The following is a 15,888-nucleotide window of genomic DNA, read 5'->3' as shown; positions in this document are numbered from 1 at the left end:
TGTAACTGCAAAACAAAAATAGCTTTATTAACCAACCACTGTTTCACAACCTCGGTTTTTAAGTAGTGATGTAAGTGCATATTTCTCAGTTTTGAGAAGTGTTAATGAACTAAAGACGTCATGAAAGATATTTGTCTGTTTATATGGATATATAAGCTAGCAAGTCTTTCAGTTCAGTTGGGATTTTTCAGTCAAGATGAGGAAAAAATAATACAAGTTTATCATGGTGAATTGTTGGTACAAGAAAAACTTGGAAAAGGTTTACTGTATCACTTTACGTTTCACTTGAATTATAATAGAAAAATAAGGTTTGTTTTCATAAAATAAGATGAATTAGGTTTAGTTAAGTCATTTGGCATACAACTGTGTCAAATTTAATTTTGCCAATAATGCCTAACAAAGGTATGTGTAAGGAGGGTTGCTGCTCTTGTATGGTTCCAATCATACACAGGGTTGTAGTTTTGCTCATGGGTCTCAGTACTCACATAAAAAAAAATTGTTCCATCAAGGCCACTGTGTGAGACCTTCATGATGACAATATACACACCTGAAGCAAAAATGTGTCACAGGATGGATGGTACAGGTATTAACACTTTTACTAATACAGCAGAGAACTATGTTTCAACTTTCTTAGGTCATCTTCAGGTTAACAAAGAGAGGGTTTGTAACTGACCGTTGCTGGCCACATCTGAGAGATGGAGTATAAATGGGTACAGGACTGTAGGGAGCATTGCAGTTTGATGTTAGGTCATTAATTAGTATAGGTATAAAGGCATTCCTTTATATTGGTTTAATTTTGGTTTTAGTTGTTTGTATAAATGGGGCTTTTCGATTTTGCATTTGTTTATATTTTTCTCCCTACTTAATATCTGGGTGTTTTTAATGGCTGTGTTGTATTTATTTGATTTGTAGAGTTAAAAACATGTGAATGTGTTTTGTTTTTGTGTTCTTTGAACCTGGTTTCCATTTTTCTGCTTGTTTCTCCAATATAGAAGTCGTGGCAGTTGTTGCATTGTTGGTGTTGTGTTTGTCAGTGCAGTTTTTACATAGTATGGACTTTAGTTATATACCTGGTTTTTGATTAAATTAGGTGTTTACTGGAATGTTGTGTTTCCTTGTATGTTTTTACAAAATATTGATTATTTTTTCACTGATGTCAGGAACATATGATATGCAGCAGTGTGAGGTATTGTAGTTTGTTGTATCTTGGGACTTATTATCATTTGTTTGATGTTGTTTGCATTGTTTATCTAGATGTGTGTGCATATAATTTTTCAACAGTTTTTGGAGGAAATTTGTTAACGTTGATGAAGTGTTGTTTTACTCTGTTAATTTCATCATTAATTTTAATGGGTGAGCTTAGTTTTGTGGCTATGTTTATTTGGTTTCTTAAAATGTTGAGTTTTTGTTTTGTTTCATATGCTGAATCCTAGGGAATGTATAGTCTAGTATTGGTGATTTTTCTGTGGATTTCTGTTTTGAATTGTGTATCTGTTCTTGTGATCTTGAGGTTGAGAAATGCTATTTGGTTAGTATTTCCTGTTCATGAGTGAACTTAATGTTGGGGTGTATAGAGTTAATGGGGTTGAAAAAACTAAGTGTGTGTGTTCTGTAGATGTGAATCCAGCAATTGTATCATCAACATATCTGTACCAGTATAGTTGTGGGTGTAAGACTGAATTAATCGCTTGAGACTCAATTTGTGTCATAAAAATGTTAGCTAGAACTTGTGACACAAGATTCCCCATACTTAGGCCATTTATTTGTAAGTAGTTAGTTTTGGTGGTAGTGACTTCCATTCTGGTTGTTAATTGGTTACTGAGGACGTGCCAACAATAAAAAAGACACCAACACAATGAACCACCAACAAACCTCATAATTAACAGATCCAACCAACAATTAAACAATGAAAAGCTACATCTGCTCAATAAAGGACTCAACTTCGCAGTAACACCTAAAAATATTCCATTCATCAAAACAAAAGCCTGTCTGGAAGACCTAGCTCAAAGACTGGTGATCTATTCTACACAAACTGAAAACAACCACCAGAAAGAAGATAACTTGAACAATAATTCTATTGACAACCACAAACCTATCTTTCCAGATAGAACTGAAAACATCTATTTCCCTGAAACACCTCAGAACAGTATCTTAAACAACTTCTTCAAAGAAATTTCATGCAAAACCATCAACATAATTTCACAGAAAAGAAATTTAATTCTAAAACAACCTAAAACAAGACAGCAACATCAAAGTTCTAAAAGCAGGTAAAGGCAATGCTAGAGATATAATGAACATGAACACATTCAAAAAATGAACATCTTATCAGATACAAACAAATTTAAACTACTAAACACAAATCCAACAAAAACACGTGAAAACCAACTAAACAAAATACTACTACAAACAAAAAAAAACAATACAATCTCAGAAAACTTATTCTTATCTATAAAGAACCAATTCACATACACTACAACTATACAACACTCCCAAACCTTACAAATCCTGATTCTCCACTATGACCTATAATGTCAACCTACAAATCATTTAACTACAACCTCAGTAAATACACAGCTTGGGCATTTTCTGAATATGTAACATCAGCTGGCTCCTTTTTCAAAGACTCTTTTAACTTTAATCAACAAAACCATAAAACCTTAATGGTCAATTTAGATGTAATTTCAATCTTCAGAGAAGTCCCAACTGCTGAAACCTGCAAGACAGCTTTAGAACTTTATATCCAAGACCCAATCCCATTGATAAATATCCCCAGCAACCAATTAGCAACCCTTATACAGAGTGTTCGGAAAGTCACTGTGAACTTATGTATTTATTAACAGACATGTTTCAATATAGAATACAGGAGGTAAATATGAATGACAATTATAAACAATGTTGAAAGTGACCTCCGTTGGCATCAATACAGGTCTGGATCCTTCTTATTTTGTTTCTAAACACTGCCATCAGTTGCTGGCTTGAAACAGACTGAATAAAATATGATTACAAAACTGTACAGTGACTTTCTGAATACCCTGTAGAATTCACTACCACTAAACTTGACTTTATGTTCAATGACTAAAACTACCTAGAAATAAATGGCCTAAATACAGGGAATCCTGTGTCACCAGTTCTAGTCAACATTTTTATGACACAGACTGAATCTCAAACAATCAATTCAACCTTACACCCACCACTATACTGGTACGTGTGTGTTGATGATACAATTGCTGGATTCACATCTACAGAACATACACCACGTTAAAACTATACACCCCAACATTAAGTTCACCTGTGAACAGGAAAAACTAACCAAATAGCATTTCTCAACCTCAACATCACAAGAACCGATACACAATTCAAAACAGAAATTCACAGTAAAATCACCAATACTAGACTATACATTCCCTAGGATTCAGCACATGAAACAAAACAAAAACTCAACACATAAAGAAACCAAATAAACATAGCCACAAAACTAAGCTCACCCAATAAAATTAGCGATGAAATCAAGAAAATAAAACAACACTTCAACAAATTTCCTCCAAAAACTGTTGAAAAACTTACACACATACATAGATAAACAATACAATCAACAACAAAAAAACAATAATAAATCCCAAGATACGACAAACTACAAAACCTTACACTGCTGCATACCATGTTCCCAACATAAGTGAAAAATAACCTATATATGGAAAAATCTTATAACAAAACACAACATTCCAGTAAACACCAAGTTTAATCAAAACACAGGTACAAAACTAAAGTCCACACTATGTAAAAACTACACTGACAAACACAATACCAACATTATTTATAAAATACAATGCAACAACTGCCATGACTTCTATATTGGAGAAACAAACAGAAAAATAGAAACCAGATTCAAAGAACAAAAAACACCTTCAAACGTTTTTGAACATTGCAAATCAAATAAACACAACACAAACATAGAAAACACACAGATACTAAACAGGGAAAAAAATAAAAACAAACACAAAGTCAAAAAGCAATCCTTATACAACAACTCAAACCAAGATTAAACCTATATAAAGGAACACCTTTATACCTACAGTAAAATGAAAAAGTTAGGACACCCTATGAAAGCCTGTGTATTTTTGTAACATGTTTGGATATATAGATATTTAATCTCAATTTCGACAATACTGAAAGATTATAGGAATATAACTAAACAATTAAAATTAAAGAAAACTTTTCAAGATCTTCTGTAAATGTAATTCTACAAAAATGTATATCCTAACTGAGGAAACAGTGAGGACACTCTAACCCCTAATAGCTAGTGTTACCCCCTTTGGCTGAAATAACATCAGTCTGAAGAAAGTTTGCACCACTCCTCAATGTAAAATTCTTTCAGCTGTGAGATGTTTGAGGGGTTTCTTGCATGTACACCCCGTTTCAAGTCACCCCACAGCATCTCAATGGGATTAAGATCTGGGCTTTGATTTGGCCATTTCAGGACTCTCCATTTCTTAGTTTTCAGCCAGTCCTTGGTGGATTTACTGGTATGTTTTTGGTCATTGTCGTGTTGCAGGGTCCAGTTCTGCTTCAGCTTTAATTTTCTTACAGATGGTCTCACATGATCCTCAAGCACCCTCTGATACACAGTAGAATTCATGGTGAATTCTATGATTGTGAGCTGTCCAGGTCCTGCTGCAGCAAAGCAGCCCCAAACCATGACACTTCCACCTCCATGCTTCACAGTTGGAATGAGGTTCTTTTCCAGGAATGCTGTATTTGGTTTACACCAAACATGTCCTCTATTCTGGTGTTCAAATAATTCAATTTTGGACTCATCTATCCAAAGAACATTATTCCAGAAGTCCTGGTCTTTGTCCACATTCTCTCTGGCAAACGTCAGTCTGGCCTTAATGTTTCTCTTAGAGAGCAAAGGTTTCCTCCTTGCACACCTCCCATGCAAGTTAAACTTGTGCAGTCTCTTTCTGATTGTAGAAGCATGCACTTTCACATCAACAGTAGCCAGAGCCTGCTGTAGGTCCCATGATGACATGTTAGGATGTTTGGAGACCTCTTTTAGCATCTTGCGGTCTGCTCTCAGGGTGAACTTGCTTGGGACAACCAGACCTGGGCATGTTGGCAGTTGTTTGGAAAGCCCTCCACTTGTTGACTATTTTCCAGACAGTGGAATGGCTGATTTCAAATCCCTTACCAGACTCAAGCTGCTATAATTTTCTTTCTGAAGGCCTCAGACAGCTCTTTTGCTCTCACCATGGTGCTTACTCTCACTTGAACAGTCAGGAGCACACCAAACTAAATGTCTGAGGTTTAAACAGGCAAACCTCATTCAATTGATTGATTGATTTAGTGTTTTATGGCACAAAGCAGCGAGGCTATCTGCACCAGACATTCGGTAAAAATGTAAAAAAAAATAAAAAAATAAATGTAGTAATAGACATAAATGGCAATGAAGGTAAAACAAAAAAGTATAAAACCAATGTTGACACCTAGTCTACAATGTTAAGATAGAAGGCAGAGTATAAGAAGTTGAAAGGTATTTACTCTAGCAAAAAGGTAATGATCATAACCCACCAGGAAGACTAACAGGTAAGTTCAAGAACTACCGTCAGTCACCTGAAGTTGGTCTTTCCAGTCCTGGTTCCGGGTTATGTGTCATAGCAACCAGTATCAAAATGTAAAAGAATAGAAGTTTTAAAAGACACTCCGCAAAATCGTAATAATGAGTAGCCAAATGTCCAGTAAAAAGATAAAAGTCAAGTAAATGGAGTAAAATTTGTAAAAGTAATTGAAGATAAAAGCAAAACGGCAATTAAAACAGAAAATGGCGTAAAAACCAATGTTGACATCCAGTCAACAAAGTTGTAAAGAACTACCTGTAGCAGAATGGTAATGATCATAACCCGCCAGGAAGACTAACAGGTAAGTATAAAAACCACCATCAGTCACCTGAAGTTGGTCTTTCCAGTCCTGGTTCGGGTTATGAGTCAATATGGCCAGTACTAAAAAGTTAAGTAGTAAAAGTGTGAAATGATATGCAGCAAAAGTATAATAACAACTCGCCAGGACGACTAACGAGTAGTTCAAACAGTAGCGTTAGTCACCTCAAGTTGGCCTTTCCAGTCCTGGTGTCGAGTTATTTAATGTTCTGGCCATTGTCCAATGTCAAATTGAAGGAGAGAGATTAAAACTGTAAAAAAGAAACCACAATTAAAAAGGTGTAATGAATAAATATGCAACACTTAAATGAGATTAAAAAGATTAATGGCCATTAAAAAATTAAAAACATTATCAAGGTGGATAGAGTTACCATCACCAATAACTCTGTCCAATGTTACAGACTGACCCTGGGAAAAAATATGTTTAAAATATTGCCGTCGTTGAGAATTGTAACGATGGCAAAAAAGTAAAACGTGGCTGATAGTGATTTGAGTGTTACACAAACTACACATTGGTGCATCAGTTCCAGATAAAAGAAAATGATGAGTTAAAAAACTGTGACCAATGTGTAGCCTAGTGAGAACAACTTCCTCCTTCCAAACTTTACGGAAGCTAGATGGCCAAAGTCCAATTTTGGGTTTGATTTGAAAAAGTTTGTTGTCACGTTACTCACTCCAAGTGGACTGCCAGCTGGCACGGAGCCGAGCCTTGAAGATAACACCATAGTCCATGTACGGAATAGGCATAGGAGTGATGGTGCTGAAGCAGACATATTTAGCTGCCATGTCTGCAAGCTCGTTCCCGCGAATACCAACATGGCCTGGTATCCAGAAAACTGGATTGAAGTAGCTGCTAATGAGAAATGGGCCAGTCGGTTTTGAATATCAGCGAGAATAGGATGTGAGCTAGCGTGTGGTGATTCCAAGGCAAGTATAGAACTAAGCGAATCAGTATAAATAGTGCAGTTGGAGTACTGCTCAGCTGCAATATGATCCAGGGCAAGAGATATGGCATACAGTTCAGTAGTGAACACAGAAGCTGTAGAAGGGATTCTGCACGCAACTACTGACCCACAGCAAACCATAGCAGAGCCCACTGAATTACCTGATTTGGAACCATCTGTATAAATGGGAACTGAATGATTGTTTGAAAGATATTCATTGAATAAAAGACGGTACTTCCAATCTGGAGTATCTGCCTTTTTTAGGTGACTGAAAGAAAGGTCACATTTGGGGCTGTAATAAGCCATGGTGGGATGGGCCAACCTGTGGAATCTGCAATGTTATCCAAGGACAGACCCAATTCATCCAATTGCCGGATGCAAAGGCCAAGCGGAGCAATGACTGATCGTCTGTTCTGAAAAAGTACTGCCCACCGAGGAAGGAAAACACATTTCCAGGTGGGATGCTTTGGTAAGGAATGAAGTTTCGAAGTATATTGTAAAGATAGTTGCAAACGGCGAAGGTGTAGAGAAGGTTCATGAGATTCAATGTATATACTTTAAACTGGAGAGGTGCGGAAAGCCCCAGTGCAGAGTCAAGTCCTTGGTGATGAATGGGGTCCAGCATCTTTAAGGCCGAGGGTCTGGCAGAGCCAAAGACCATTGATCCATAATCGAGTTTCGATCTAATAAGAGCATGATATATCTTTAACATTGAACAGCGATCTGCCCCCCAATTGGTAGAAGAGAGAACACGGAGGATGTTCAGTGCTCTTGTGCATTTGACCGAAGCTGCTTTAAGTGTGGTATAAAGGTCAGTTTACGATCAAAGATAAGCCCCAAGAACTTGGTCTCCGGGACCACTGGCAGCAAAACTTCACCGATATGAAGTTCAGGATCAGGGTGAATACCCCGTCGACGGCAAAAGTGCATGCATACAGTTTTGGAGAGAGAGAAATTAAAGCCGTTCGCCAGAGTCCACTTTCGTACACAATTGAGGGCGGTTTGTAGTTGCCGCTCAATATATCTCATGTTTGACGACTGACATGAGATGTGAAAGTCGTCAACATACAGCCCATTCGCAACAGTGAGAGGGAGTTGTTCAGTGATGGCATTTATCTTTATACTGAAGAGTGTAACACTCAATACACAGCCTTGAGGGACTCCAAGTTCCTGTACAAAAGAACGGGAAAGTGTTGAACCCACATGAACTTGGAATCTCCTGTCCATTAAAAAATTTTTAATAAACATGGGTAGATGGCCACGTAACCCATATGTATGGAGGTCTCGCAAGACCCCACACCTCCATGTTGTGTCATAAGCCTTCTCTATGTCAAAGAATATTGATACAAGATGTTGGCGGTAGAGAAAGGCTTCTCTGATAGATGTTTCAAGACGAATTAGGTGGTCTGTGGTGGAGTGCTGTCGACGGAACCCACACTGGGTGGGCGAGAGGAGGTTGTTTGATTCAAGGAACCAAACAAGACGAGCATTAACCATCCTTTCTAATGTCTTACAGAGACAGCTCTTCAAAGCAATTGGACGATAGTTTGAAGGAATCTTGGGATCTTTCCCTGGCTTAGAGAAAGGTAAAATAATAGCCTGGGCCAGGCATCAGGAAAAACATTCTCCTGCCAGATCCGTTGAAAACAATCAGAAGGACATCAAGAGAAGCAGGAGATAGATGGTGCAGCATGTCATAATGAATATCATCAGGTCCAACAGACAAACTGGCAGACCGATGAAGGGCCATTTTTAGTTCCACCAGGGTAAAGGGACAATTATAGTCAAAGAAACAGTCAGTTCGTAAGGAAAGAGGTGATCGCTCTGCCCGAAGTCTTGATGGCCAGGAAGGTGGAGGAACAAGCAGAAGTGCTAGATACCCGGCAAAAGCTTTCACCTAGAGTGTTAGCGATGTTCGAATGTCAGTCACCTCCTGACCATCAGAGAGTAAGATCGAGAGGGGACAGAATTGTAGTGCCCATTAACCTTTCGAATCCTGTCCCATATGATCTTGGAACTGGTGGTAGAAGATATGCTGGTTGTGAACTTAATCCAAGATTCCTTCTGGCTTTGACGTCTTACCCACCTAGCATGTGCACGGCCCGTTGGAAAGCAACCCGGTTTGAAAGTGTGGGATATCTACGAAAAGTATCCCAGGCCCGCTTTTGAGCCTTCCGTGCTAAGTGGCAAGCAGGATTCCACCACAAACGAGGATATCGTGGAAAACGTGTCGAGGTTTTAGGAATACACTGAGCAGCTGCATGTGTAATACAGTCAGTTACCGCTGCTACACAGTCGTCTATTGATGGCTGATTTACGATGGCAGGATCAAGTTCTGCGAGAGCAGTGAAAGTGAACTAGTCTGCCTGATCCAGCTTCCACCGGGGCACGTGGGTAGGGTGGCATCGACCACGGCCAGTCTCTCTCAAAAGGATCAGAAAATGATCACTGCCTAGTGGATTACTGTCAACCCTCCATGAAAAATGGGAGAATAATGAAGGGGAGCAAACTGAGAGATCAATAGCAGTACAGGACTGACTAGGTGCATGAAAGTAAGTGGAAGAACCAGTATTGAAAAGAGAAAGATTGTGATCAGAGAGCATCCGCTCTACAGATCAGCCCCTCCCATCAATAATAGCACTTCCCCAGAGGGGATGATGTCCATTAAAATCCCCTAGGATTAGAAATGGAGATGGCAATTGTTCAACGAGAGCATCAAGATCTGATTGATCATATGTCTCTCCAGGGTACAGGTACGAGAACAAACAGTGATGGTATGACCCAAGGAAACACGGATGGCTACAGCCTCCAAGGGTGTGTTGAGTGACAAAGACAGGGTGGGCACGTGTTGATCAACCAACAGTGCCACCCCTCCATGTACTCGACCATCACACAACCTGTCATTTCTGTACAGAGAAAACTGCCGAATGGAGACAGTATCAGCAGTTTTGAGAAATGTTTCTTGTAAAGAAAGACAAACAGGATGGTAGGAAGCAATCAGCATTTTGATATCATCCAGATTAGAACGTAAACCTCGACAGTTCCATTGTATCAAGGTGGCCATTTTTAAGAACGGGTAGGTGAAGTGGCTGGAGAACCCTTCGGTTCACGACCACGTCTTTTTCTTTACTGTCTTTAGTCGGAGGAGGTCTATCAACCTCCATGGATCCTGCTCTGGGTCGGGTGAGCAGGTTTTTGTTATTGGAAGGAGAATCCAGTGACTGAGGATTCGAACGAATAATTGTTTTGTCTCTTGTGGTGGGAGAAAAAGATGTATCAGAAGAAATGCCTGTATTTGAAACTGAAGGACGTGGATCTTGAGGTTTGTTGGAAGGTATGGGAGGAACAGAGATGGGTGTGGAAGTCGATTCATCAACCTTTTTAACCACGGAGGTCAAAAAGCTTTTCATTTGTTTTGAAAACGATTCTCTTGGAGGCACAGAAAGATCTGTCTGCACTCCCACTGTAGTTGTGGAATGAAGTGCAGCAGCATATGTCCGAGATGGAGTTGTGGACAGCAATTTCCAAGCCTCAGGATAACTAATGTTATGTGTCGTTTTCAAACGCTGCACCTCTTTTTCCTCCAACCATTTTGGGCAAGAATGAAAGTAAGAGGGGTGAGAACCATTTCAGTTTACGCAATGTGGGTTCATGTCACAGTCATAGGCATCGTGGTCCTTGCTTCCACAACGAGCACATGTCAGGGAACCACGACAAGATGTCTTTGAGTGGCCGAATCTCTGACATTGGAAACATCGAAGAGGGTTTGGTATGTATGGCCGAACCCTGCAAATGAGATAACCTGCCTTGATGGTGGCAGGTGCACATCGTGAAGTAAATGTTAAAACAAGGGTATTTGTTGGCAGTGTAACTCCATCTTTGCGAGTGCAGATGCGCCTCACTGCCGAAACTCCTTGAGTGGAGAGACCAGCGAGAATCTCTGACTCCGGGAACATTCTTCAAATCCCTTTCAACAATAACTCCTCATGAAGAATTCAAGGTAGCATGGGGTGTAACCTCTATAGGTATATCCCCAATTGCCTTTGAATTCAAGAGGAGTTCACTGTGTTGGGATGTGGATGTTTCAACCAATATGTCACCAGATCGAAGTTTCTTTACTGACTTTGGAGAGCCAGCAAGTCCCTCTAGTCCCTTTTGAATAAAAAAAAGGGGACATTTGCCCTGAAGGTTTTTCCAAAAGAGAATGTTATTTAAGAAAATGAGGTACGTGTGTTACTGATGTTGAAGATTGCTGTTCTGAGTATTCAAGACGTGGTCGCTTACCCATTGACTGTTTTTTTACAATTTTATTTAAATTTTTTAGAGGATCCATAGGAAAAAGAAAAAATTTTGGTACCCACTGACCCCACCCACCATGGAGCCCTACAAGGGGACGCACTACAAAGTCACACAAGGACAATGCAGCAACACCAGGGTTTCGTGAGTACTATACCCAAACACCAGCATCAGGCACAATGTCCACAACACCCGCTGAGAACTTCCAACACTGGTACTTGGTTGACTCTAGCCCAAGTGGACCAGCCGATTGACCCAAGGGGGGCCACCCAAAGGCCGCCCGTCTAGAGGAATTCGAGGCCAAAGTGGTGTGTTAGGGTTGGACCCCTCAACCACCAGGATCCTCTCCTCCCCTTCATGGGTCACCACGCACGGCAAACATGTGGGTGGATGTTTAGATCCCAGAGAAGGTAACCAGATAGAACAGAACCTTCCCTGGGAGGTCCCCTCACCACATACAGGAATCCACACCGAGGGGAACCTCATTCAAAATGATGAGTAACGATAATCTAATCATGTGCACCTGGTGTGATATTCCTGTGCGTGAGTTGAGCCATTTTAAGTGGAAATAAATGTGGGGGTGTCCTAACTTTTTCCTCAGTTAGAATATGAATTTTGTAGAATTACGTTTACAGAATAACTTGAAAAGTCTTTTCTTCAGTTTTAATTGTTTAGTTATATTCATATAATCTCCCAGTATTGTTAAAATTGAGATTAAATATCTATACATCCAAAAGTGTTACAAAAATACACAGGCTTTCATAGGGTGTCATAACTTTTTCACATACCTGTATACTAATTAATAACCTAACATCCAACTGCAACGCCCCCTAAAATCTTATACCCGTTTACACTCTCATCCCGAAGACATGACCAGCAATGGTCAGTTGCAAACCCTCTCTTCGTTAACCTGAAGATGACCTAAGAAGATTGAAACATTGTTCTCTGCTTTATTAGCACACGTGTTAATACCCATACCATCCATCCTAAGTTACATTATGTTAGACCTTATTGGCCTAAGTAACTTCTTGAATGGACAGAGGAAGCCACTAAAAGTATATATAAATGAACATAAAACAAATTTAAATTTTAGTTCACACACTAAATGAATCCTTCTAATTGCTAATTTTAAAAAAGTCAACTTGCTTATCATAAAACTGTAATAATTGTAAAAAACAATTTTTCTGTACACAAGTGATGGTAAACAAAGAAATTGCATGTGTTTTTTAATCAAAACACAGGTAAAATATGCAGTTTCTTAAAATAAAATATTTATACAAAAGCTTTAAAAAATCAGAGAAAGCTTAGAAGGTACAAATAAAAGTTTCTTTAATAATATATTACAATGAAATTTTTTTGATACCTTAAAGCTGTAAATTCATACAAATATCATATATAGAAATAAATTATTTGGGGAAAGTACTTCAGGAGTTTAATACTATTTTATCCACGAGTTTTTGTTTTTCTTTTTGGCAATACAATAAACACCATAAAGTAGGATCAAATCAATATCCCTAAACCTCCTAATTTTGATATAAGCCTCATCGCATCATCCTATAAATACTCAAAGTTATATAAGCAGATTCAATTCGGACACAATAAAGCCTTAAGCAAGCTTAATATCACAAACTTTTCTTAAAGTAAACACAATGGAAAGTAAACTGAAGAACATTTTTAATTATCTGAGGAGAATCTGAAAAGTTTCAAACGTAGTACTGTCTAGTTTATCATAAACAAACATCAGTGGTCACTGCTGCCTGCAAATATCTTATCAATACTTTGTACTGAATTCTGTAAAGTGTTTGTGTGAACAAATACTTGTTTGGATACATGTATACACACACACACACACATGTATAGACTACCTTACCGTTGATGATTGGTGGCAATGAAAGCACTACCCCGTTTTGGTCATATATAACAGGATACACAGGTTTGTCTTTAATTATTTGCAGGTATGGTTTAAGATGACTATCAGACTGTATAATATATAAAAAAAAGGTTTAGTCATTACTTGTTTAAGAAGTTTAAAATCCTAGTCAAGCATTGACTATTTTATAATATGGAAAATAAAAGCATAAAACCAACCAGAAATGCAATTTAAACTTTTCTGTTGGAGCCTCAAATTTATCTAAAGTATATCAGAGCTTGTTTGTTTGTTTGTTTTTGAATTTCGCACAAAGCTACTCGAGGGCTATCTTTGCTAGTGGTCCCTAATTTAGCAGTGTAAGACTAGAGGGAAGACAGCTAGTCATTACCACCCACCGCCAACTCTTGGGCTACTCTTTTACCAACGAATAATGGGATTAACTATCACATTATAACGCCCCCACGGCTGAAAGGGCGAGCATGTTTGGCACGACGGGGATGCGAACCTGTGACCCTCAGATTACGAGTCACACGCCTTAACACGCTTGGCCATGCCGGGCCATATCAGAGCTACCGACTTCAAAGGTCATTAACACACAGTGCTAACATATACAACTCCCATTTCATTCCTTGTTGGTTTTATTCAAGACAAAGAAAATTTATGGTGACAGAAACAGCAAGAGCTGGAAGAAAATATAATATTTTACTTATTACAACATTATCTGAATTAATTCATTATGATTTTTCCAAAAGAAAGCATGTAAAGATCCATCTTTTGTCTACCCCAAGACACTATCTAAAACTCACTTGGTCCATCTAAAATGCCATTTGAATACAATACTAGCAACTAGCAAACTGCAAGGGACAACTAATTGAAGCTGGCAAACTCAGAAATTAAATAGGCCTCACAACCATAATCCAAATCAAGTCTTAGTGGAAATATTTTTTTTTATTTTCTTGTAATTGCAATCTGCACTAGCCATCCTTAATTTTAAAATGATAGACAAGTTGGAGGGCAGCTAGTCGACATCACCCATAACCAACTCTTGGGATACTCAGTTACTAACAAATACCAGGATTAACTGTCACATTATAATGCCCACATGGTTGAAAGAGCAACAATAGTTGGTGATGGAATCAAAATCTACAATCCACAGATTGCAATTCAAGTGCTCTTACCAACAGGCCTACCCTACTGTAAACAAAGCCATGTCTGTCTGTAGCGACTCTAATACAAACTAGACTCAACATCTTTGCTTGAATTGTGTGATTTTTGTGCTACAATTGGTTAAAAATACAAAATATACCTAGTTCATTTAGAAAATAAAATTTGTAAGCCTAAAAGCTAACTTTAGGATTTGATTCTGAATAACTTTGAAATTATTAACAATCTGATCTCACACTGGAATGCACAAATTTCTCAAAAATAACCAGCAGTAATTTTGTTTATACTAAAGCATTGTACACACACACTTTACTTAATATTTTATAGAGAATAAGCAATTCCAAAATACATTAGATATAATAAAGTTTTAGCACAAACATGGCAATGCAAGTAGTTTTAAATTCAAGTGTCTATCATCCTCAAACTAAACAAGGCTAAATAAGTTACTTGTTGTAACATATTTTCAATGAACATGCATACTTGGTAATAGATCTATAACAATAACAAATAATTTACAAACAGAGTAAAGGTCCATTAGTTCTTCAGCTGTGTATTCCTTCACTTCATTTAAGGGTTTGAATTTTATATCTTTCGGAACTTGAGCATCATAAGTAAATGGCCCAGTCAACGTGTCCAAGTCATGAGTTCCAATTGCAACAAGTGCTCTTCGTCTGTACAATAAAAAAATATTTTTTTCAAGCTCTAACTCATCAAATACACATAAATATGTATGATAAATGAAAAAATACTAATATATAACATTAGAACTATAGTACTTTTTTGTTTGTAAAGATCTCAATCATGTTTTTTGTATATACACCACAAGATTTACTGCATCTAGTTTTTATAAATCCTCGATACATCAACATTCTATGCCTCTAAGTCTTCTTGAGACTCCAAGCATTACCTTTATTTGACTTTCACAACACTTATGTATAAATTTGTCTGCCATTTCTATGTAAAAACATCTCCAACACATTTTTATATAACTGTATTGCACCAGAAATAAGATACGCTTACAATAGTAAATTGAAAAATATACAAAAACATTTCTTGGAAGCCTAGCTAGCCTTCATGATGTCACTCAAATATATTACTAAATCAGACTATGCAACCATTTCCCAGTTTGACCTCGAAGAAGAAAGATCCACCTTTCGAACCCTCTTGGGTTATTGGAGTTTATCATTTTATATTAAGACATTTTGAACTTAGGTGATTTTCTGACATCATGAATCCTCTTCATTAATAGGGTAAAATAATTATAAGTGGAACAAAACTACATATCTCTGAAAATATTTTTTAATGACACAAAAGTATAACAAAGTGAATACACCAAAGTAATTATTAAAGTTAGAAAACACAAGACCACTGGTCTTGTTTTTTAAGACTTTGTCTCAATATCTATTTTTGGTTTTGTTTTTCTTTACTGTATCTTTCTGGTGCCAACTAATTTCTCACTAATTTTATGTTCAATTAGAAAGAGAAATATACTTCCACAGCTCATCTGGTATCATAAAGACATCTCTATTATTTTGTCAAAGTTGGAAAATTTATAAACAGTTGCTGAAAAGAAACAAAAGATGTAAACAATTTTAACTCGCCTGGAGGAAATTTTTAATGAGATATCATTGGGAGTGGTTTTGGACATTTATTGTTTATATTTTAAGTCTGTGATTTGGAT

The 15,888-nt window shown here is 37.7% G+C and overlaps 1 protein-coding gene across 4 annotated transcripts in view; it reads right to left on the bottom strand.

The window, feature by feature from the left end:
* beta-PheRS (phenylalanine--tRNA ligase beta subunit) overlaps window positions 1–15,888 on the bottom strand; it is a 50,418-nt gene that overhangs the window by 11,853 nt on the left and 22,677 nt on the right. For 3 of the 4 annotated variants that reach the window (XM_076464381.1, XM_076464383.1, XM_076464382.1), the window contains 2 exons: window positions 14,728–14,878; window positions 13,044–13,152 (listed from right to left, as the gene is read on the bottom strand). In XM_076464381.1, coding sequence (XP_076320496.1) covers window positions 13,044–13,152; window positions 14,728–14,878 — 260 coding nt within the window. Of the gene's footprint in view, window positions 1–13,043; window positions 13,153–14,723; window positions 14,879–15,888 lie in introns of all 4 variants that reach the window. The other variant, XM_076464384.1, reaches the window with a different exon arrangement.

The sequence above is a fragment of the Tachypleus tridentatus genome, chromosome 10, assembly GCF_004210375.1.
Source record: "Tachypleus tridentatus isolate NWPU-2018 chromosome 10, ASM421037v1, whole genome shotgun sequence".
In the NCBI taxonomy this organism is placed as follows: Eukaryota; Metazoa; Arthropoda; class Merostomata; order Xiphosura; family Limulidae; genus Tachypleus; species Tachypleus tridentatus.
Note: the sequence above shows the minus strand (reverse complement) of the source record. Positions and strands in the feature narration are given on the sequence as shown.